This window comes from Rhinatrema bivittatum, chromosome 5, assembly GCF_901001135.1.
Source record: "Rhinatrema bivittatum chromosome 5, aRhiBiv1.1, whole genome shotgun sequence".
NCBI lineage: Eukaryota > Metazoa > Chordata > Amphibia > Gymnophiona > Rhinatrematidae > Rhinatrema > Rhinatrema bivittatum.
Window position 1 is genome coordinate 352,778,712 of NC_042619.1, and position 22,248 is coordinate 352,800,959.

General features: G+C 42.4%; 1 protein-coding gene across 5 annotated transcripts in view; it reads right to left on the minus strand.

Moving 5' to 3' along the window:
- Positions 1–22,248, minus strand: part of TMEM255B (transmembrane protein 255B) — a 143,907-nt gene that overhangs the window by 113,886 nt on the left and 7,773 nt on the right. Inside the window, exons 2-4 of one of the 5 annotated variants that reach the window (XM_029604627.1) lie at positions 20,152–20,282; positions 18,235–18,377; positions 2,755–2,817 (exon numbers count right to left, since the gene is read on the minus strand). The exons of 1 other annotated variant lie outside the window; for it this stretch is intronic. In XM_029604627.1, the coding sequence (XP_029460487.1) occupies positions 2,755–2,817; positions 18,235–18,377; positions 20,152–20,185 (240 nt within the window). In that variant the 5' untranslated portion in view covers positions 20,186–20,282. The remainder of the gene's footprint in view (positions 1–2,754; positions 2,818–18,234; positions 18,378–20,151; positions 20,283–22,248) is intronic. 3 more of the 5 variants (XM_029604626.1, XM_029604623.1, XM_029604628.1) reach the window with 3 other exon arrangements.

The following is a 22,248-nucleotide window of genomic DNA, read 5'->3' on the forward strand; positions in this document are numbered from 1 at the left end:
AACTGGGAGTTAGTGCGCACTAACTGGGAGTTAGTGCGCACTAACTGGGAGTTAGTGCGCACTAACTGGGAGTTAGTGCGCACTAACTGAAAATGATACAATTTGACACTTTTCAGGTCAGTTAAAGGTCAGTTTAGGAATGAATATGTATTCCTATTGGCTGCCCTCTTATTTATTCATGTTACCAAGTTTCCTACTGACAGTATATGGGGGATGGGAAATGGAAACAGTTGGTAGCTTGACAAAACAAGTAATGTGATCAGTCAATGTGACTAGAACTTGTGCCCTAACCCTGATACCAGGGGTATTGTGATCTTCCTGCACACAGTGCCCTATCCCTATTAATACCAGGAGTGTTGTGATCTTCCTGCACACAGTGCCCTATCCCTAATACCAGGGGTGTTGTGATCTTCCTGCACACAGTGCCCTATTCCTGATACTGGGGGTGTTGTGATCTTCCTGCACACAGTGCCCTATTCCTGATACCGGGGGTGTTGTGATCTTCTTGCACACATCCCGATATCAGGGATAGGGCACTGCATGCAGGAAGATCACAACACTCCTGGTATTAATAGGGATAGGGCACTGCATGCAGGAAGATCACAACACCCCTGGTATCAGGGATAGGGCACTGTGTGCAGGAAGATCACAATACCCCGGAGGAGTGAGGGTCAGGCAGCTCCCCCCTGTCTGTGAAGCCAGCCTCCCACTAGTAATGCAGGGAGGGAGCTGTCTCAGACTTCACCATCCACCCCCCCCCCCTCACCCACACACCATTCACTAGCTGGGACATGGGGGAAGTCAGGAGTGAGGGACAGGCAGCTCCCCCCTGTCTGTGAAGCCAGCCTCTCACTAGTAATGCAGGGAGGGAGCTGTCTCAGACTTCACCATCCTCCCCCCCCCCCTCACCCACACACCATTCACTAGCTGGGACATGGGGGAAGTCAGGAGTGAGGGTCAGGCAGCTCCCCCCTGTCTGTGAAGCCAGCCTCTCACTAGTAATGCAGGGAGGGAGCTGTCTCAGACTTCACCATCCTCCCCCCCCTCCCTCACCCACACACCATTCACTAGCTGGGACATGGGGGAAGTCAGGAGTGAGGGTCAGGCAGCTCCCCCCTGTCTGTGAAGCCAGCCTCTCACTAGTAATGCAGGGATGGAGCTGTCTCAGACTTCACCATCCTCCCCCCCCCCTCACCCACACACCATTCACTAGCTGGGACATGGGGGAAGTCAGGAGGGAGGGTCAGGCAGCTCCCCCCTGTCTGTGAAGCCAGCCTCTCACTAGTAATGCAGGGAGGGAGCTGTCTCAGACTTCACCATCCTCCCCCCCCCCCTCACCCACACACCATTCACTAGCTGGGACATGGGGGAAGTCAGGAGTGAGGGTCAGGCAGCTCCCCCCTGTCTGTGAAGCCAGCCTCTCACTAGTAATGCAGGGAGGGAGCTGTCTCAGACTTCACCATCCTCCCCCCCCCCTCACCCACACACCATTCACTAGCTGGGACATGGGGGAAGTCAGGAGTGAGGGTCAGGCAGCTCCCCCCTGTCTGTGAAGCCAGCCTCTCACTAGTAATGCAGGGAGGGAGCTGTCTCAGACTGGTATCAGGGTTAGGGCACTGTGTGCAGGAAGATCACAACACTCCTGGTATTAATAGGGATAGGGCACTGTAAGAGATGACTGTAGTAGATTGAATAAAGATCTGATGTTTCTGCTCTCCTCACACCAAACAAAAACAACACACAAGGAGAGAAGCCCTTCTTACAAAGCTGAGCTAGTGAGTTAAGTAGGAGGAAAAGTAAACATACTGGTGCCAGTGTGGCTACTTAAAAAATACACTTACCAACAATCAATTACATATATTTGAACTGTGTACAGTTCCAGCCAGGACCACCTTTCTAAAATGCACAGTGATTGGCAAATTCAACATGCACTAGCATTTCAGGTGCCTGCTAACAAAAATAATAAACAAACAAGTTCTAGTCACGTGAGTGCTGATCATTACATTACTTTTTTTGTCAAGCTTCCAACTGTTTCCATTTCACATCCCCCCAACCATATTGGTAACATCAATAGATAAGAGCACAGCCAGCCAATAGGAATACATACATACATATTCATTCCTAAGTGACCTTTACTGACCTGGGAAGTGTGAACACTTTTTTTCATTTTCTGTTGGTGTTCGTTAGTTTCCAGTTCCATTTCCCATCCCCCCAACCATCACCTCAGTGGTAACCTTGGTAACATCAATAGATAAGAGGGCAGCCAGCCAATAGGAACACATATTCATTCCTAACTGACCTTCAGTGACCTGGAAAGTGTTTATTTGTATCATTTTCAGTTAGTGCGCACTAAATCGAGTTAGTGCGCACTAACGGGGAGTTAGTGCGCACTAACTCGAGTTAGTGCGCACTAACATGATTTAACGATTTTTAACGATAAATCGTTAGAATTTCTATTGTATCGTGTTCTATAACGATTTAAGACGATATAAACATTATCGGACGATAATTTTAATCGTTGAAAAACGATTCACATCCCTACTTTATAATGATCTCTGGTTGTAGGTAGTTGAGCTCTGTATAGCAAATGGCTTGAATCTCAGTATGTCCCTGAATTAGATGAAGTTCCTTTTATGTGCACATATATTGCAATGTTGGGTGAGTGTTAGACTGTCTGAATAGTGGGAAAAAAATGATGGATATTAAAGTTTTGAAACAAGAGCAAAAAACACAGTAAGACTTTTATTGACTCACCATTTGCCTTCTGTTCTCCACCAGATTGATACCAATTATCCCGAGAAAAGATCCAAAACCAAGCTGAGGCACAGAAAAAAAAACACAAAACAAGACCCAGATCATCTCTATTGGATGTGCAGTAAATTACTCTTAAGTAGCTTGTCAAATTTTGAATTTGGCAGTTCTTTTTTTTTTTTTTTTTTTATATTAGTGTTTTATTGTTGAACTGGCACAACACAGAAGGCAGTACTTGATGGTTTTCTATTCAGGCTTCTATTCCATGAAATTTAGAGGGATGAGAAAAATTATGTGCAGAAGTTGATCTTCATGGGACAAAGCTGAAAGTCTTCAGAATGAGCCCGAAAATCTATTTATAGCACGGTTAAAATGGGCCAACGGTCAAATATCTACAAGTGTTTGGCCGTTACCTGCCTCTGGAACTTTCTAGAATTCAGGCAGTTATCGTTAAGACATTTAGGGAGTGATTTTCAAAGCCACTTATGCGCATAAAACACAGGCTTATGCATGTAGGGTAAATGGCTTGTTATAAAATTGCATAGGGTTTGATCACAGGAAAGCATACACATAACCCGATTTTGTACATACTTTTACCAGACATTCTCGGGGGCAGAGCTGAGATTTATCTGCCTACTTTTTAAAAAAATACGTGCGTAAATTAATTTGCATAACCTACGACCTTGAAGAGAGCGGGTGTAACTGTGTGGGTCGGTTTGGATAATATTCAAAGAAAAACTTATATGTTTTGGGAAGGCACAAGTTACATGGGCTGTTATAAAATTGCCCTTTCTATTCATACATTAAGATGCATATCCATAGCAATGAAACGGAGGATGCCTATCAAAAAGAGGAAGCTGACGTGCAGCTTAGTGTTTAGAGCAGCAAGTTGAGAACCCTGGACGCCAAGGTCCAAATCTTACTTCTCCCACTTTCAGTCCTTGTGATTTTGGGCAAGATACGTCATCCTTCATTGCCCCCGGTACCAAATTTAGGGCACATTTACTAGGCCATGATAAGCAATTAATATGTGAAAAACAGTGTTCATCATATGGTGGCTGTTTATCATGCAGTAATCACATATCGCAACGATATCATGTGATATTCAAGGCATGTAAATCAGCCAATGCATAGTAATTACATGCAAATAAAGCAATGTGGCTTTCCTCAGAAAAGCTTAGCTGCGTTATTTTATTGGAAGCTTAGGGGTTGTAGCCAACTGATCCTGGGAAGCATCAAGACATCGTGAAGCACGTTGATGTCCCCAGGGTGCTTTTTTTTATAGGGGGCGCATAGCCCAGAAAACGCCCCCCCTCACAAAGTTCAGAACTGCCCAGGAGTCTGTTTAGATCCCTGCCCACCACCTGTCGAGGTGCTGCAGCCTTAAAAAAAATGTTTAGAAAATAGAAAGAAAAGAATTGTGCTGCCTGACACCTCTCCCTCTTCCCTAACCCCTCCCTTTTTGTGAAAGTTTTATTCTGCTTGACCAAAACCCTCCCTCCTGATGATAACCACTCCCCCCCCCCCCCATCTCCTGGCCCCAACCTTACAGTCAACCAATTTCCTAGCATTCCAATGGCTCTCCTCCCACCCCCCGCTTACACTGATCAACCACCTTGCTAGTCTGGAGTCCCCTGTCCCCCAACTCCTGGACCCTCTTTACCTTTAGAATGTACTCCTGAAATCCAGTGGCGGCCAGGAATGACCCCCTAGGCCCCCGGCCGGTCAACGCCATTTTCCAAAATGGCGCCGGCCGACCTTTGCCCCTATCACATTGGGAAGGGGGGGGGGGGGTTTGGTTGAAATAGGGACAATTTTTCTCAAAATGGGAGGGGTTTTGGGAAGAGGGTGGCAGGGCCTCCCCCAGTGATTAGTTTTTTTCCTGTTTTATTAACTTTTCTAAGGCTGTGCTGTCTTGACAGGGGGGTGGGGTTAGGGGGTGGGTAAGGGATCTAAACAGACCCCAGGAGGGGATTTTTGCACTTTGTGAGAGAGGGTTTCTTTTTTTCAGGCCTTGTGGTCCTTTTAGACGATAGTGGCCCTGCACAAAGTGGGCCACCATTCCGCATTGTTGCCCCATTGCCCATGATGTGTTTTCTTGAGGAGTTTTTTCCATGAGAATAAAATATCGTGGGGGAACCGCTGCAATATTTTCCTGGGAGAGGCCAAATGTCACAGGAACACCTCCCCATGATATTTTGCCTCTCCCAAGGCAAAATATGGCAGCTTGATAAATGACACCCCCCCCCCCCTTAGATTGTAAGCCCTTAGGGGCAGGGATCTACTTACTGTACCTGAATTGTAACTTGCCTTGAGTAAGGCAAAGTAATCAAACCTAAAACCTGAGACCAAATAGTAAAGAAATTAAAGTTCAACTAAAACTCTTAGGAAGTCATTTTCAAAGGATTTAGGCACATAAAACTAGGTTTCATGCACATAAATGGACTTTTGAAAATTGCTACTTTTACACGCATAACTCCTTTGAAAATTCACTCCATAGGGCCACATTTTCAAAAGGTTTTACATGCATACATGGATTTTTGAAAATTGCTATAATATATGCTACTTTAACACACACATAACTCCTCTGAACATTTAAGAGAACAATTTTCAAAGTCTAGGGATCGAGGCACCGAACCATGGAGTTAAGCACTTAGATCCCTGGTTTGAAATTTGTCCTGTGCAGAATGGCTAAATATAGTCCATGCAGTTCCACAATTCAGTATCCACTCTTGAAGAAGGCATTGCTGAGGCCATGTTTTGGTTGGGAGAAAAATACCTGCTTATAAATGAATTTTCAATTATATTTGAGTCATTTCTCCCACAGAACCAAAGCTGCAAACATAGCTGAGGCAAAGTTCCTGGTTAACTTTGTACACACATACCTTTAGCTAATTTTTAACACGAAATATAAATAACAAAAATAAATTAAAAAAAAAAAAGTTTCTTGTTAAAATTGGCTAATGGTCTGTGGGTACAAAGGTATCTGCAGACTTTGCAGCTTTATTGAAATTTGAGCGCTAAATATCATAGCGAAAAGACATAAGAACATAAGAACATGCCATGCTGGGTCAGACCAAGGGTCCATCAAGCCCAGCATCCTGTTTCCAACAGAGGCCAAACCAGACCACAAGAACCTGGCAATTACCCAAACACTAAGAAGATCCCATGCTACTGATGCAATTAAAGCAGTGACTATTCCCTAAGTAAATTTGATTAATAGCTGTCTAAACTGTAGACATCCACCCTCCACAGTCAACACAGTATACCAAAATTGATATTAGAGTAAGAATATCAATGAACTCTTAATCATAATGGACTGAATTTTCAAAGGAGTTACACGCATAGAAGTAGCAATTTTCAAAAGGCCATTTACACATGTAAAGTCCATTTACATACTTAAAACTCATTTTATGCACATAAACCCTTTTGAAAATTGCCTCCAAAAATGAGTGCTGCAATGTTAAAATTACTATTGTTATTTATTAAATTTGGTAGACCGCTCATAAGGGATAAGCTAAGTGGTTGTAACTGGGGTTTTAAGGCTGATGCACTTTAAATTCTCACAAACTTATAAAACAAAATGTAAAAGATAGGGAAATGACCTTATTTTTATTTCTTTAGGTGAGGTTTGCATTTTATTCTTACGTGTAAAGTTCATGCCCAGTGTCACAAAGTCAATTCACGTCCGTTTGAGGCTGAAGCCCTACGCGTGCTGAGGCAAGGGCAAAATTGTCCTGCTCTACACCAGCACTAGCAATTTAACATTGGATGAATTCAAACTTTGTTTAAAATGAGCCGGTCTGAGGCAGGCACTATAAAAAGGCCAGGGATCATCTCCCAAGGGAATAAAAAAAAAAAGAGAGGTGAAAAAATAGCTCTCTCTGAAGTGGAAGTCTGGAGGTGAGAGGTGTGGGTGTAAAAGTGCCACCACGTCTTTCTGCCTCTCACACCTCAGCCACCTAACCCTCCCCTATTGTCAACATTATCTAGGAGAGGGGGGAGGGGGCTCACATTGGGCCTCGGATTTTCAGGTTTCCCCCCCCCCCACAAACGGGGCAGCACCTCAAACAAAACTGTCGCGACGCACAACGTTTTGGTTTTTTTTAGGATTGCCAACCTCAAAGTTTTACTTTTTTCTTTTGCACTCTCAAGCCAGCTTTTTAAACCCACTGTAAACCGGTCTTGCCCCCAACTCTGCAGCCAGCGGTGAATCTGAGGCTGGTAAGGGAAGGCTTCCTCTGCAACACCCAACATTTCACGAGTGACGTTATGCAAACGTTTGGCCCACTCCCCCCGTTGCTTTTGCGCATTTGCATTTATTAAGTGCTTTCTCTGTCTTCTTATACCTGGTACACTGAAAGCGTAAAACAAGCAGTTCCAGACCTCTGGTAATTTGCAATTTTAGTAAATCATGTGCTAACCTTGCCACCAGCATTAATATTCGATGAATGAGCCCGTGTGTTTAAGGAGGCAAACCCATAGCACCATTATTGGTTTCATTTTTTTTTTATTACCAGTGCTGCTATTACTTCTGCTGGGTTATTATACGAGGTAGAGAATGAATCCTCCAAAAGTCCACATCAGTATGCTAGAGCGGGATTTTGCAAACTTGCCCCGGCGACCCCCACATCCCAGTCAGGTTTTCAGGAGATCCACAATAACTATGCATGAGAGAAATGTGCATTCACCGGGGACCGATACATGAAAATTTATCTCATGTATATTCATTGTGGGTATCTTGAAAACCTGACTGGCTGTGTGATCGCCAGTCAGATTTGAGAAGCCTTGTGCTAGAGAAGCAAGACTTTTAAAAAAAAAAACTGTGCATAATTCATTACTGGATAGCATCATAATTGTGGCAGAAAGGTCTCACAAATAATTTAAGTTGCAGGAGATGCAAAAGGAAAGAAGATGATACTATTCACAGGTTCTGCCCTAAAATAATAAATTATTGGAAACAGCTAGAGAAGAAAATAGAAGTCATTGATTAAACAATACCATTTAAACCTCTTAATGGCACATGGCATAATATTGCAGACATCCCAAGTACTAATGTGCCCTGTAGGAGATGGATGTTTTTGGCAATGCTTGTGGTCATAAGATCGATATCAAAATTGCAGATTGTGGCTTTTCTATGTACATAAGGAATACGAAACATTAGTTTAAGAGAATTTGTGGTACAATTATTTTTTGCACGCACACACACACACTTATAGCTACAAAATATAAATACTAGGATTACAGCTGATCTTACCTTCTTTTCTTTGCCTGCCTTATTTCTTCCCCCTTTCCCTTCCCCCATTTAAGCTTTTCATTTTTTGTCCCCCTCCTGTATGCTTGCCCTGATACCAGCACTGGCAGTGTAATCATCAAAGGACATCCCCCCCGGGGGGGGGGGGGGGGGGGAGAGACACCAGTGCCCTCGAAGCTGCGCCAGCCCACCGCTGAGGGAGTTTCAACGCGGCGGCGACACCGTCCAGGGTGGCCGGTGCTGAACCTGCTTGCCCCTGACACCGGCTTTCTCCTTCGGCGGAGTGAAACACTGGCACCGGCGGGGCAATCATTGAAGATGCTCCCTCCACCCCCAGAGAGAGGATGGAGACGCCGGCACCCACCCACAGTCCGCCCACCGCCGAGGGAGCTTCGACACAGGGGTGTCGCCGTAGGCACTTGCGCCGTTAGACGTGTGCCCTTGGCACGTGCATGAAGGAGCGCAACAAAGGAGCTTGCCCCTTTGTGCACCCCTTCGTACGCGCCCAAAGTGTGGAACCGAAGTGTTGACCAGAAGTGCGTTTTCGATTGTGCCCTGGTCATCCTGTTACAATCATGGATCAGACACACTTCATCAGACATATTCAAGGATGGGGCATATATGGAGAGCTACGGAGTATCCCAAGAAAGAAGCCAATAAGAATCGCAAAGTTGGTCTTCCCCAGGATAAGAAACAACTCTTCCATTATCTCTTCCTGCTTTATGTTTATGCCACTCTTATTAAATGTTCGGTCTCTGTAAAAAAAAAAAAATCCCTCTGATAAATGACCTGTTAGAGGATTTAAATCCTACTATTTTCTGCATTTCTGAAACCTAACTGAATGACAAAAATAATGTGCTCTAAAACCAAATTTCACATCCCAACTACGATATATTTCATTTTCCTAGACCTAAATGAAAAGGTGGGAGTTTATTAATAATTAGTTAACAAATTTCTCTTCAAGAAAGAGAACGACGCAGGCAATTAAATAAGGATAAGTGGCATAGAGCACCCAGTGCTTAATTTCCAGATCCTACTGGAAATTAGTTCACCCTATTTTTAACTGTAGTCAACCATCAGGATGAATTGCTATAAAACATTCAATCCCCCAAATGAATTTCTTTAAATGTAAACTCCTTATCATAAACCATATTATTCTTAATATTGTTTGTTACCGAATAGTAATGGCACCATCTATGTAAATTATGATCTACATTTTTCTTTGATATAGGTGCCCTATTGTAAACCGTTATGATGGTAAATAACTTAATGACAGTATATAAAAACTCTTAAATAAAATAAATAAATAACTTAAGCTAGAACTTTACAAATAGAGATTAACACTCCCAATGAGATGGAAATTCTAAAAACATCTCAACTAGACATAGGAATGGTCTATAGTACTCCAGGAATATTACAAAAAGACTGCTCTCCTCTAATTCAATTATTCGCTAATGTGTTTCCATTTTCCATCACCAGACTCTACCATAATTGTAGGAGACTTTAACCTTCATGTAGATAGAACATCTAGAACTGCAGCCTGTGAAATGTTTTTAGAGACAATGCAAGCATTGGGGACACAGTTTGTTTCTAAAGCTACTCATAAAGCAGGACATATCCTAGATCTAATATTTGCCAATAATAATAACTGTCTAACTCCCACACTATATTGCCCTGGACAGACCACTAATTAATAAAGGCGGAAATAACCTTCCTCAACCCAGCTCATAAAAATATAAATAATAATCAAACTTTTACCTTCATAAAAAAAAAAAAAAAAAAAGATAGAAATGGATGTGCTTGCAGAATCAATCAAAACTAAGCTACTGGAATTAAATGAAGCAAATCCCTCCTCAGCATTTGATTCCTGAGACCAGATTGTCAAAAAAAATTGCTGATAACCTAAGACCAATCCAGAAGAAAATTATTTAAAAAGAAAGGAAAACCTTTAAACAAAAGAAGCCCTGGTACAATGTTGATTTAAGATGCACCAAACAAACCCTTAGAAAATTTGAGAAACAATGGTGGACATGCCGTCTTCTGAATCCCTAGGAAAATATAGATCTCTCCTAACAAAATACTGGGTACTAATTAATAAAGCAAAAAAGGATTACTAGGCTAAACAGATTCATGGGGTAATATTCAACTCTAAGTTGCTCTTTGAAGTTGTTAAACACTTAATCAAGGACCCATCATCCGCCATCTTGGGAAACTTTAATTTCTCAAAAGATGCTTGCAATGAATATGTCACTTCTCTTTTAGATAAAATCAATAGGTTGAAAATGCAATTCCCCTCCTGCACGCCAACAAAAGCACCTGAAGAAACACATGATCTGGCTAAATGTACCACATTTAACAGAGTAACTAATCTCAAAATTAGTCAAATCATTACGAAAATAAATCCTGCTATTCACCCATATGACCCAATGCCAGCTAGTTCCTTGAAACAAGTACACAGCATTATCTCTCTGACAATCACAACCTTAATTAATCACTCACTTTCAGAAGGTTTTGTTCCCTATGGGGCAAAATAAGCTGTGATAAAACAAATCCTAAAAAATAAAACTGGTAGAATTGATGATTGGGACAACTATCGTTCAATATCCAATTTGTCTCTTCTCTCAAAACTACTTGAAAAAATAGTGCTATCTTAACTTGTAAACCATTTGGAAGACCAAGATATTATCTACCCAAATCAATTTGGATTTAGAAAACACCGTTCAACTGAGACTTTGCCGTTACTAATGGCAGTGACTATTCTCTAGGTGAACTTAATAGCAGGTAATGGACTTCTCCTCCAAGAACTTATCCAATCCTTTTTTAAACACAGCTACACTAACTGCACTAACCACATCCTCTGGCAACAAATTCCAGAGTTTAATTGTGCGTTGAGGAAAAAAGAACTTTCTCCGATTAGTTTTAAATGTGCCCCATGCTAACTTCATGGAGTGCCCCCTAGTCTTTCTACTATCCGAAAGAGTAAGTTTGGAGAGTTTGGCTGAGAAGCTGGAAATGTCTCAGCTCTTATAAGTGCATAATTGCAAATGTAATGCTCAGCTTTTCACACCATCCAGAAACCCTGAGAGGTCAGGAGGCCTAGGGTGCTCATTGGCCCTCCCTGTGTGCCCAAGTGCCCACAACCTTCACTGGACAAGGACCATGTATATCAAAAAATGGTACAATGCATATAATAAATCATTCCATACACACACACACTTTATTTAGCTTTCCTATATACAATGCTCACCTTGCTGGCATTCAGGTTGGGAGATGTCCAATTGGGCAGCCCCCGCTTATAGCTGCATCTGAAATGATTCTCAGCAATGAAGATAACCTGGCTGGCAGGCCCCTCAGCTCTCATCTTGGCCTGCTTCCTCTTGATGTGATGTTTGTGGTCCCATTACATGTCTCAGATTTTTCACACTGTACATTCAACATGTGGTGGATCTTCTTCCACAGCATCTCCTTCGCCTGGACTGGGAGCCATACAATAGATGCTGGACCTTCATGACCTGATGGACAAGAAGGTCTGCCTCCCATAGTAGAAATTTTGTGTTGCGGATGTGGACCTTTAAGCTGAAGGGGAGTTAGTGCAACCCCACATGGAGGAGCCCTGCAGGTTCACACCATCGGCAGATGGAGTTGGCTGAAGAAGAAGTCCAACTAGAGCTTTGCCAAAACCAGCCTATATTCCCCTTAGGTTGAGCCCTCGGGTGCTGGGGCCAGCTGGTCTTAGGTGCGGGCCTCCTTGGAGGTGAAGATCTGTCGAAATGAAGTCATTGCAGGCCAGCATGAAGGAGGAAAAGTTGGACAAGCAGCGGTCAGGGCAGGCAGCAATTGCCAGGGTCAGGTTCATGCTGTGGTCAGAGGCAAACAGTGTCATGGTCCAGGCAAGAGTCAGGGCAGCGGAATACAATCAGAAGTGGAAGCAGGCAGTGGTCAGAGGCAGGTAATGGTCAGAGGCAGGCAGAAGACAAGCAGCATCAAGATCCAAACCAAAGTCAAAGCCAGGAGTCCAATACAAATGAGACAAAGAAGGGGGGATGAGGAACCACAGGAGCAGGATAAGACACTGAAGACAGGCGAAGACGGCCCATGAAGACAAGAAGACAGAAGAAAAACCAGACTACCAGGGACCACGACACAGGAGCTCAGGAAGACCCACAGTGGAGACAGGAACCAGGAAGTGAGGATCAGGAACACAAGGGCAAGGCACTACTCCAAATGGAGTCAACCTATTGCCAAGGCATTGAAGATGTGTCCTTGCCGGCAGCACCAGCTGTGGCTTCCCACCACAAGCCCTTAAAAGGGGACAGGATTGGTGCATGCACATGCCTAGGAGGGCCTGGGACAAAGATGGCGTCAGAGGCTGGCTGAGCATAGTGATTTGCCAAGCTGATGAGGAGCAACTTCAGTGGTCTCTGGAGCGGGAAGGCTGACAGCTCACCACAGGCTGTAGCCAGAGAGTTGGGAGGTCTCTCCTGGTGTCTGCAGGAACCGGCTTAGGTCCAGGGCTGGAATTAAGAGTGGCAGTGTGCAGGATGGGCCCATGGACCACCAAACACAACAGTTTGGTATCCTCACTAGTACTCCACTCCATCCGAACATGGCACAAATAGGAAGACATGCTCTGGGTGAAAACCTTTTATCCCTACATACATCCATAAATTGCATGTATTTGCATGTGTAAAGGGGCAGCAAATATTACATGTGTACATAATGAAAATAGCAAATATATGCATGTTTGTTATTACTATCATAAATACATGTACCATGCACACATATATTCTCTTTAAAACTGTTGAATACCTGTATTTTGGACTAACAGTTGGATCCATATGCTCTGAGGCTTTAGAATCTGGTCCAGTGTTTCTCCCTAGAATTTGCAATGTTGGAAATTTCTGAACTGGACCTGCCTGTCTCCCTGATGCCATGGAGCCTGCTGCTATTCTACCTCAGTGATGTAGCCACTTGTAGGCCTGGTTAGGCCATGGCCCACTCCCTTTTGACTTAGGCCCACACAATCAGCATTGCCTGGCAGCTCCTGTCACAGGACTGCTGTAGACAGGCTCAGAACTGCTGGGGAGCAGTGGCCAAAGAAAGAAGAAGGCCCATGAGGCTACAGATGGCCAAGAAGAGGAGAAGGTCCACAAGGCCACCGGAAGACCCCCATCCCACTGGCAACTGAAGAAAGAAGAGGCCTGAGAAGCCACCAGAGGACCCTATCCCATTGGCAATCAAAAAAATAAGAAAACGTCAGTGGGAGGGAGTCATTCTCCTGCTTCTCCATGCAGGCCAGCCCTGTGGCATTTAAACATGTGTGGCTACCAGGTGCTCAATGCTTATCTTGTGAGGCACAAGATCAATATAGAGGAAATGCTAGCCCCACAAGTTTTGAATAGCACAGGGCCAGCACATGAGGAGGAGCTGAAGAATGGGCTCTCCCTTCTGCTCCTGATAGGGAGCCTACATAGATTTTGTGTTTGTATGTATGTAGATGAATAGGATCCTGTCTGAGTTGTGTGTGTGAGTGAATAGGAGCCTGCGTGTGTATTACAGCATATGGGAGTGGACAGCCTGTGTGTGAGAGAGAGCATATGGATGTGAGAGGCAGTGTGTGTGTGTGTGCATGAGAAGAGAGCATGTGAGTGTGAGAGCCTGTGTGTGTGTGAGAGAGAGAGAGAGAGAGAGCGCATGTGGATGTGAGAGGCTGTGTTTGTATGCATGAGAGAGAATGTGGGAGTGAAAGTTTGTGTGGGGGGGGGGGAGGAATGTACATAGGAGTAAGAGCCTGCAAGAGTATAAGTCGGCATTGTGGGGGCAGGGAATGGCAGCTCACATGTGAGAGTATGTGAGAATGAGAACCTGTGTGTTTATGTATGTGTGTGTGTGTGAGCGTATGTGTGTGGGAGTTGGAGCCTGCATGCAGGAGAAAGCATGTGAGAGTGGACGTTTGTGTTTGTGTGTGTGTGTGTGAATGGGAGAGAGCATATAAGCGTGAGAACCTGTGTGTGTCTGTGGGAGGGAATGGAAGTCTGCATGTGTGAGAGAATATGTGAGACTGAGAGCAAGAACCTGTGTATGTGTGTGTTTGTGGGAATGGGAGCCTGTGTGTAAGAGCATGTGAGAATGACAGCCTGCATGTGAAAGAAAGCATATGAGAGTGGGAACCTGTGTGTGGGAGTGGGAACCTGTATGTGAGAGAAAGCATGTGAGAGTGAGCATATGAGAATAAAAACCTGTGAGTGGAAGCCTGTGTGTATGTGTGAGAGAGAAAGAAAAAGTGGGAGACTGTGAGAGAGAAAACATGTGTGTGAGAGAGTGCACATGAGAGACAGCCTGTGTTTGTATGAAGGAGGAAAGAAAGAAGACAGGAGAAAAGAGACCCTGAAAAAGGAATTAGAAAAATACAGACAAGGGATAAAAAGAGACTGGGACCACCGATTAGAAAAATAAAATCAGACAACAAATGGGCCGATACAGAAAACTTCGCAAGTGCCCGCTCTCCTGGGCACGCAATCCAGTAAATTAATTTATGTAATGAGGGCCCGTGGTAAAAGGAGGCGCTAGGGACACTAGTGCATCCCTAGCGCCTCCTTTTTAACAGAAGCGGCGGCTGTCAACAGGTTTGACAGCCGATGCTTAATTTTACCGGCGTTGGCTGTTGAGCCCGCTGACAGCCACGGGTTCGGAAAATGGACGCCGGCAAAATTGAGCGTCCGTCTTCCAACCTGCGGGCAGGTTTTAAATTTTTTTTTTATTTTTGGGGCCTCCGACTTAATATTGCTATGGTATTAAGTCGGAGGGTGTACAGAAAAGCAGTTTTTACTGCTTTTCTGTGCACTTTCCCGGTGCCAGCCGAAATTAACGCCTCCCTTTGGGCTGGCGTTAATTTCTGAAAGTAAAATGTGCGGCTTGGCTGCACATTTTGCTTTCTGTATCGCGCAGGAATGACTAATAGCCCCCACAACATGCATTTGCATGTTGTGGGGGCTATTAGTTTCGGGGGGGAGGGGGTGTGGCTGCTCATTTTTGACGCGCTATTACCCCTTACTGTATAAAGGGTAAAAATAGCGTGTCAAAAACACGCGGCCAAATGCGGGTTAACAGTGCGCTCCGCCAGAGTGCACTTTACTGTATCGGCCCGAAAGTTAACAAAGAAATTATTTTGACTTGCAGTGATTGGAATATGCAATATTTAGGAATGTGCATTTTTTATATATATTTCAATTTGTATCTTGCTTTTTCTTTAGTATTCCAGTGTACACAAAGTCTGGTTTCTCTGGCTTTCCATTTCACTTTTTTCTGCATGTTTCTCTTTCCTATTTGGAGTCCCTTATTCCGTATTAGATAAGGTTCTGTGTTGTGCATGTGTAACAGAGGTGCAGTATTTCAGCTAGTGTGTAGTTTCTCTGTAGGGATTTGTAGCATCCTGTTTGCCCAGTAGGTGGTGTATTAATGCTCTGATTGCTGCTGTTTGAGTTACTGCTGTTATGGTATGGTATGGTAAATTTCTAGGTGGGGGTTTTTTTGTAGAGGTTTATGTCACTTCACAAACCCCTAGGTTCATCAAAATGCTATAATATCGCATGGATAACGCCCGCGGTAAGAAAAAGGGGAGTGTTAATGTCACAATCACAAATACTGCACCACGTAGGTAGTGTATTGGGGGGGGGGTGGGGGGAAGAGAGAGAGAGAAAGACTCTTTTCTTTATAAAGGCTTCACAGTAGTAAACTGTTTATATGCCTATAGGAGGCCCAGCTAATAGCTCGAGGTGAGGTTTCGATGCTGGCTTAGGGTTCAGGGGCCAGTTTTACATACAGAGTGAGACATACGAACAGCACAGTACAACTTGGTGAAGATTTGACGTCATTTGGAGTGAGAAAAGTCTCACAAAGTTGAGATTTCTCAACTATGTTCTCTCGTCCTAGCTTGATGGACTCTATAACAGGTAATAGAACAAAAAAAAATAAATATGCAAATGTACTTGCAACAGTTACACATATTTTATATCATGTGCGCATTTGCGTGCACATGATATAAAATTCACGTGCGAGAACACAAGAGCCAATATGCACATGAATATGGGCTTGCGAGCAATTCTTTTAACGTTACCCTCTAAGAACTTAAGCAGAGTTAAGTAAAACAGTTGTAGTTTGTTCCTGCAGTTTCGAAATAGCACAATAGCCACGAATTTCATTTTCTATAATATTTGGAAGGGATGAAAATAGAGAGGTAGGATCTGTGCAAGCAAAACATTCTGCAAAATATACTGAAGGATCCATCGCACCGCCCCCTACCGGCTCGAGTCAAACTAATTTGACTCGAGCCGGTAGTCGAGTCAAGTGAGGACAGACAGATGGCTCATCGGCTGTCAGTGAAATATCCTGCCGACAGTTAGTTTGACTCTAGCCGGTGTGGGGGGGAAGGGGGCACAACAGGGGGGTGGGCGCAAGGCAGATGGTTCGCCTAGGGTCCCTAATACTACTCCTAGGGCTGGTGCAAGGGTAAGAACTGTCCCAAGGAACCTGAGCTCAGAAACACCTACGCAGAAGAGAATGGATCTTCAGCTGTAAAATCCATCTTTTTATTGAGGATTGGACATTTATTTAAAATTTTCCATAATCAGTAAAGTTGATTTTAACACCCTATTCTGCATCCCGTCATTCCAGCAGAGGCATACACACACACACCTGAGAATATACACACCGCCTCCTGGGCCAGAAGGAGAACCTATTCCCTACAGATAGATCTCACACCTCAGGACAAGTAGGAGACAGAAAAGATTTGGAAGAAGACCCAGAAACAATTTTTGTGTGCCCTTTTAAAGACAGTAAAACCATAAAAAAAGGGTTAACCATGCCATGAAACTAATTGGTAGCAGATTCAAATCAAATTTAAGATAGTATTTTTTTTTTCATTCAACACACAATTAAGCTGTGGAATCTGTTGTTAGAGGATATGGTCAAAGTTAGTAGAATAGCTGGATTTAAGGAAAGTTTAGACAAGCTCTCAGAAGCAGGTTCATTAATAATCATTAGCCTTGGGCTTGACACCCCTCCTATTCTGGCAGTGAGCAACATGGGATCAATCTCCCCATTAAGATCTGTTGGATATTTTCAAGAGACCCAGACTGGCCACTGTCGAAGATAGGACACCGGGCTCGGTGGGCTATTGGGTCTGCCCCAGAATGGCACATCTTATGTTCTTATGCTAAATTTAAGAATTAAATATTTTACTTTTTTTTTTTTAAGTAATTAAAACTCAGACTTTGGTGGTATCAATCTTTTCATACATTTTCCTTTGGATTTAAAAGACATTTTAGCTTTTAGCTTATTCTTTATGGAGTATCTTGACCTTAAGTTCCAAATACCTGTTCCTCTGCATGCCCAAAACATTTAAGCCACCTGGTTGGATAGAACAGCTCTAAAAAGAGAATGGAAAATTTCTGAGGATGTTCAGCAATTAGACCTTCCTTCATTAAAACCTACTTTAGGAACAAAGACTATGAGAGAGGTGGTACATAAGTAAGTGCAATGGTAACCAACTGAATGATGGTAACTAAGACAATGTAAAAAAATAAATAAATAAATAAAAAGGGAATAACAATTTTCTTCCCGTCTTTGTGTTATAAGTAAAACAATGGACTTTACAATAACCATTTTAATTTATATAGCACCTTTTATCCAGATGTGACCCCGCCCCCCCAAAGTGATTTTTGCAACGTAATATTTAATAGCAGTTAAATAATTCCCTGTTAAAATGTAACTTCCATACTTTACCAGTTTTGATGTAAACCGGCATGATGTCCACAACTAATGCCGGTATAAAAAAATGTTTAAATAAAAAAAAAAAATAAAAAAAATAGCAGCATATAGAGAACCTGTTCTTGTGTGGATGGGCCTCATGGTAAAATTCTAGTGCGCAGACTACATAAATGCTTCACGAGGGAGAAGGGGGAAAAATAATAATTGGATAATTATTATCCAATAACTAGAACAAAGTGGAGAGAAAGTGAGCCACCCTTGTCCCTCAAAGAGCTAGCAGTAGACGTGATTTAAACTCCGACCCCTAGCATTTCTTCCGTATCCGTTTGACCAACCCTTCCTTCTGCCCTTCGAAGGTTGCTCCGCCCATTTCAGTTATCTTATCAGTGCCGCGGTTAGGAATCTCAAAAACATGCAGGTATCTTGGGGGGGGGGGGGGGGGATAGCTCTGTTGAACTCACAATGATTCCCGGGTAATAGCCTCCCACAGTTATGTTTTCAGTCCTGGTAGTTGCTGCAAGGCCTACGGTCAGTATAAAAACAGACACGGTCAGCAGAGAGATTGTGAACCAAAGAGAGGTCTTCTTTCTCTTCGCAAACTGTTCTGCAAAACAAAGAAATAAAACAAGAATATAACAACAACAACACTTTCACTGAAAGCTTTCCAAAACAACTGTTGCGACACAAACTACTTGGTTCTTGAATCTCTCTTTTGCACTATTCTACATTTTCTATAGTTTCTCAGGAATTTGATCATTTTTTTTCATATTAATGAGAGTATTGTTAATTTTTTTTTTGTAACCAGGTACTATCACACTCTAGTTGTAACATGATATCATTAGTTCAATATGAAAATCCAGTGATAACTGAGTTTGAGCATGTCTGAAATTTGATTAGATGAAGATAATGTGGTTTTAGCAGGTTCTAACAGAGCAAATTTGAGAAAGAACTGCTGAGTGCATAAAACTGACTAATGTACCTTATGGATCTCAAAGATTTCTTTTATCTTCAAGGTTTGGGTTTTTAAGATATTATACATGCATGCCATGTGGTAAGCTCTTGTTATCATAAATACATACACTAAAATCATGATTTAACCTAACTGACCTGCTCTACCATCTCTACTGATAATACTTTTTTTTTGTAGGTAAAAACATAACCTTTTGAACAGCTGATGATTTACGAAGATCATATGAATGAGAAAGGGTAAAATCATGTTTGATGTTGGAACATAAACTTTTTTTTTTTTTCTTTTAAGCTGACAGTTTCCTCCTGCTCCTTTTAGGTTTCCGACTCGGTCAGACCCAGGGCTTGGATCTAGAAGCACGAGTCTTCGTTTTGCAAGGGCCTGGGGATTTTTTTTTTCCTCTGTTTCTCCCTTCCCACTTGCTTTATTCCCATCAGTGCAGGAACTGGAACCCTGCACACTTGAGCCTTAAACCTAGGCACTAGGTCTCACCATTTACATGCTGACTAATTACCTCCCCCTCTAGGGGGCTGTTAACACTGTCTTTGCAGCCGTTCCCGGCCCCAGTTGACCCACACGGCAATGCACTGTGCTGCACTGCCACTGAGCCCTTGCACTAGCCCAAAAATACACTTCCTGATGTGCCCACTGTGGGACGTTTTATGTACAAATCCACAGGTTAAATTAAGAGGGCAATTTTCAAAGCCATCTGCATAAAACAGTATTTTGTAAGTGGAAATAGGGTTTTTGAAAGCCACCTACCCAAGGGGTAGGTGGAGTGCCACTAAAAGGTCTGGTTTTCAGGATATCCACAATGAATATGCATGAGGTTTTTTTTTTTATATAAAGGAGGCAGTGCATGCAAATATACCTCATTTACGTAGGGATGTGAAAAAAAAAATGCGCAAATCCTTCACTGTGGCAGGTCCTAAAGTGTATAACAGATCTGAAAACCTTCAGAAAAAAAAAAATGTAACACACATTTGTTTACCGAAGCTTTTTTTGAAAATAACAAAACAGTGGAAGCCAGCCATGCCTCTGATGGCAATCGTTTCGCAGTTACTGACTATGAAAATGGTAAAATGAATGCAGGTCTTATTATGCATCAGATAAATATATATCTGCCTCTACATGAAAGCTATAATTTCTGTTTTATATGTTTTATGCTTGTTTGATTGTGACTCGCTCAGGATATTAGATATGCAAGTCAAAATATTTTTAAAATAAAATATTCATTGTAGACATCCTGAAAGCAGACTTATTTGTGTCACTCTAGGACCAGAGTTGACTCCCCCCCTCCCACCCTTTCTGAACATAAAGTTATGCGCATAATGCCACTAGTACACATAACCTTAAGCACAGATAGGAGAGGCATTCCTAGGGGCGGAGGTGGTGAGGAGTTAACACTTACCCATGTGCTTTTCAAGTTTCAAATGTACATGCATACACTGTCACAGATTAAGTGCCTGCACGAATAGCAGGTGCGGGTCTACGCGCCTACTTTTTCCGGGTCAATTTTCCCTTTGAAAATGGGCATGAAATCTGCAGGTAAAAAAAAAAAAGTATCCACAGACTTTATACTTCTGTGCACTGTTGGAAAGTTGCCCTCTTGATGTGCAACTTGACATTTGAGAAGCATGCTGTAATAACATCCACTTGAGAAGAATGGCACACAGTTACTGGAATGGTAGCTAAAAGGGCAAAATTATGTTGGCCACATTAAGATTGTGAAAATACACCGCAATAAGACCGTGAACTAATAAAGTTCACTTTGTACGCAGATTCCAGGTAGGAGTTATTTTGGAATGACATTTCATTTCAAAGAAGGGATAAGGAATTGGTGACCCCCCCAATGGTTTATGAGAAAGTTTCATCTCAATTTAGGAGTGTGACAGGATAATAAAATCTCCTGTGACACAGGAGGACATCAGTAGTGATCTTTCACCTTGGCTAAGGGTACAGATCATAGCTACTATAATTGTTTTTCTGTCTGAAAGACATACTGTTAAGTTATATACAAATGGCTGCATCTGGCTAGTGGGTGAAAAGGATGATATGACCTTCATATGTTTTACGTAGAGCAATTACTTCAGAAGACACTAAACCATCATTTACATATTTTCAGCACGGTTCGTCCTAGTATGAGAACATTTCTATGGATGAAATTTATAGAGTTTTAATTGATATAAGAAAGCATATGCTGTAGGATGAGCTGATAAGAATGAAATTCACTTAATAACGTGTCACATTTCCGGTGTTCCATTTCTCATCAAAGTCTATGATTAAATGATCTAATCAGTTTTCATGATACAACATCCTACATTAGATTTTACTCTTTCCACAACACTTAAATTGTTCGTCTTGAGTAGTCAGTGATCAATTGCTGTCACCTCCTTTCTTATCCTTGATCTAATTACCACTTTCAATACCCTACACCACAACATTTTCCTGGATTTGTCTATGTTGTAATGTGTCTTTCAATGTCTATTCCATTCCTACCTCTCAGAACTCCCATCTCAAGCCCTGGAGTCTCCTATGCTATAAGACCATTATTTTTCCTACGTACCCTATAACTATTGCCCTCCAATACTACATGTATGCAAATAACACTCAACTACATGTTTTTTCACTCCTTAGGTGACCCTTCTCAGTCACCCTCCTGCCTTCACCATATCAACTTCTAATTCTACCTGTTTCCCAAAGCAGTATCTTCAAGACCGAAGTTCTTTTCCAACATAAGGGTCGCCTACTTAACATCACCAGAATCTTTTATTTCACCACTGAAATCTGATCTCAAGTATGCTTCTTCTATTGATTATTTTGGTATCCTTGTTGATAATAAACTATCTTTTCCCAATAACATTTCACATCTCTTCTCCCACTACCCACATCTACATCAACCTTAACCATTTGGGGTTTTGGGGGTTTTTTGGCTGAAATACGTATGCACATCTTCATGTGCTCTCACCTGCTCAACTGCAATTCTATATCCTTATGTCCCAGTTCTCAAGACGTCAGTTTGTACAAAATTCTAGTACCAAACTTCCTTCTAAGATTAAATTTCACTGGCATCCCATCCTGTTCATGGTCTCATATAAAATTAACCAACTGAACTTTGATATCTTTCATGGTGTTGGTTACTGGATAGCACACAGATCTCGTTCTCTCTAAACCTCCCTCTGGGTCTCATGCTCTTTAATTTTCTAAATTCATAGAACTCCTTTCTCTCCAACTACGATGGAAGAACCATTCCCTTTCTCTGCCTTTCATATGGAGTGAATTTTCAAAAGCATATATGTAATGCCATATTGCATGCATACGTAGGCCCTTTGAAAATTACCCCAGGTTTGTATAGGTAAAAGCAGAGGTAATTTCATGAGTATCTGAAACAGGCATTCTTATGGGTGGATTTAAGGCCAGGAAACTATATTTATGCATTCAGAAGTCAACAATATTCAAAGCCATTTAGACAGATAACTTGGGAGTTATACAAGTAAATGGCTAATTT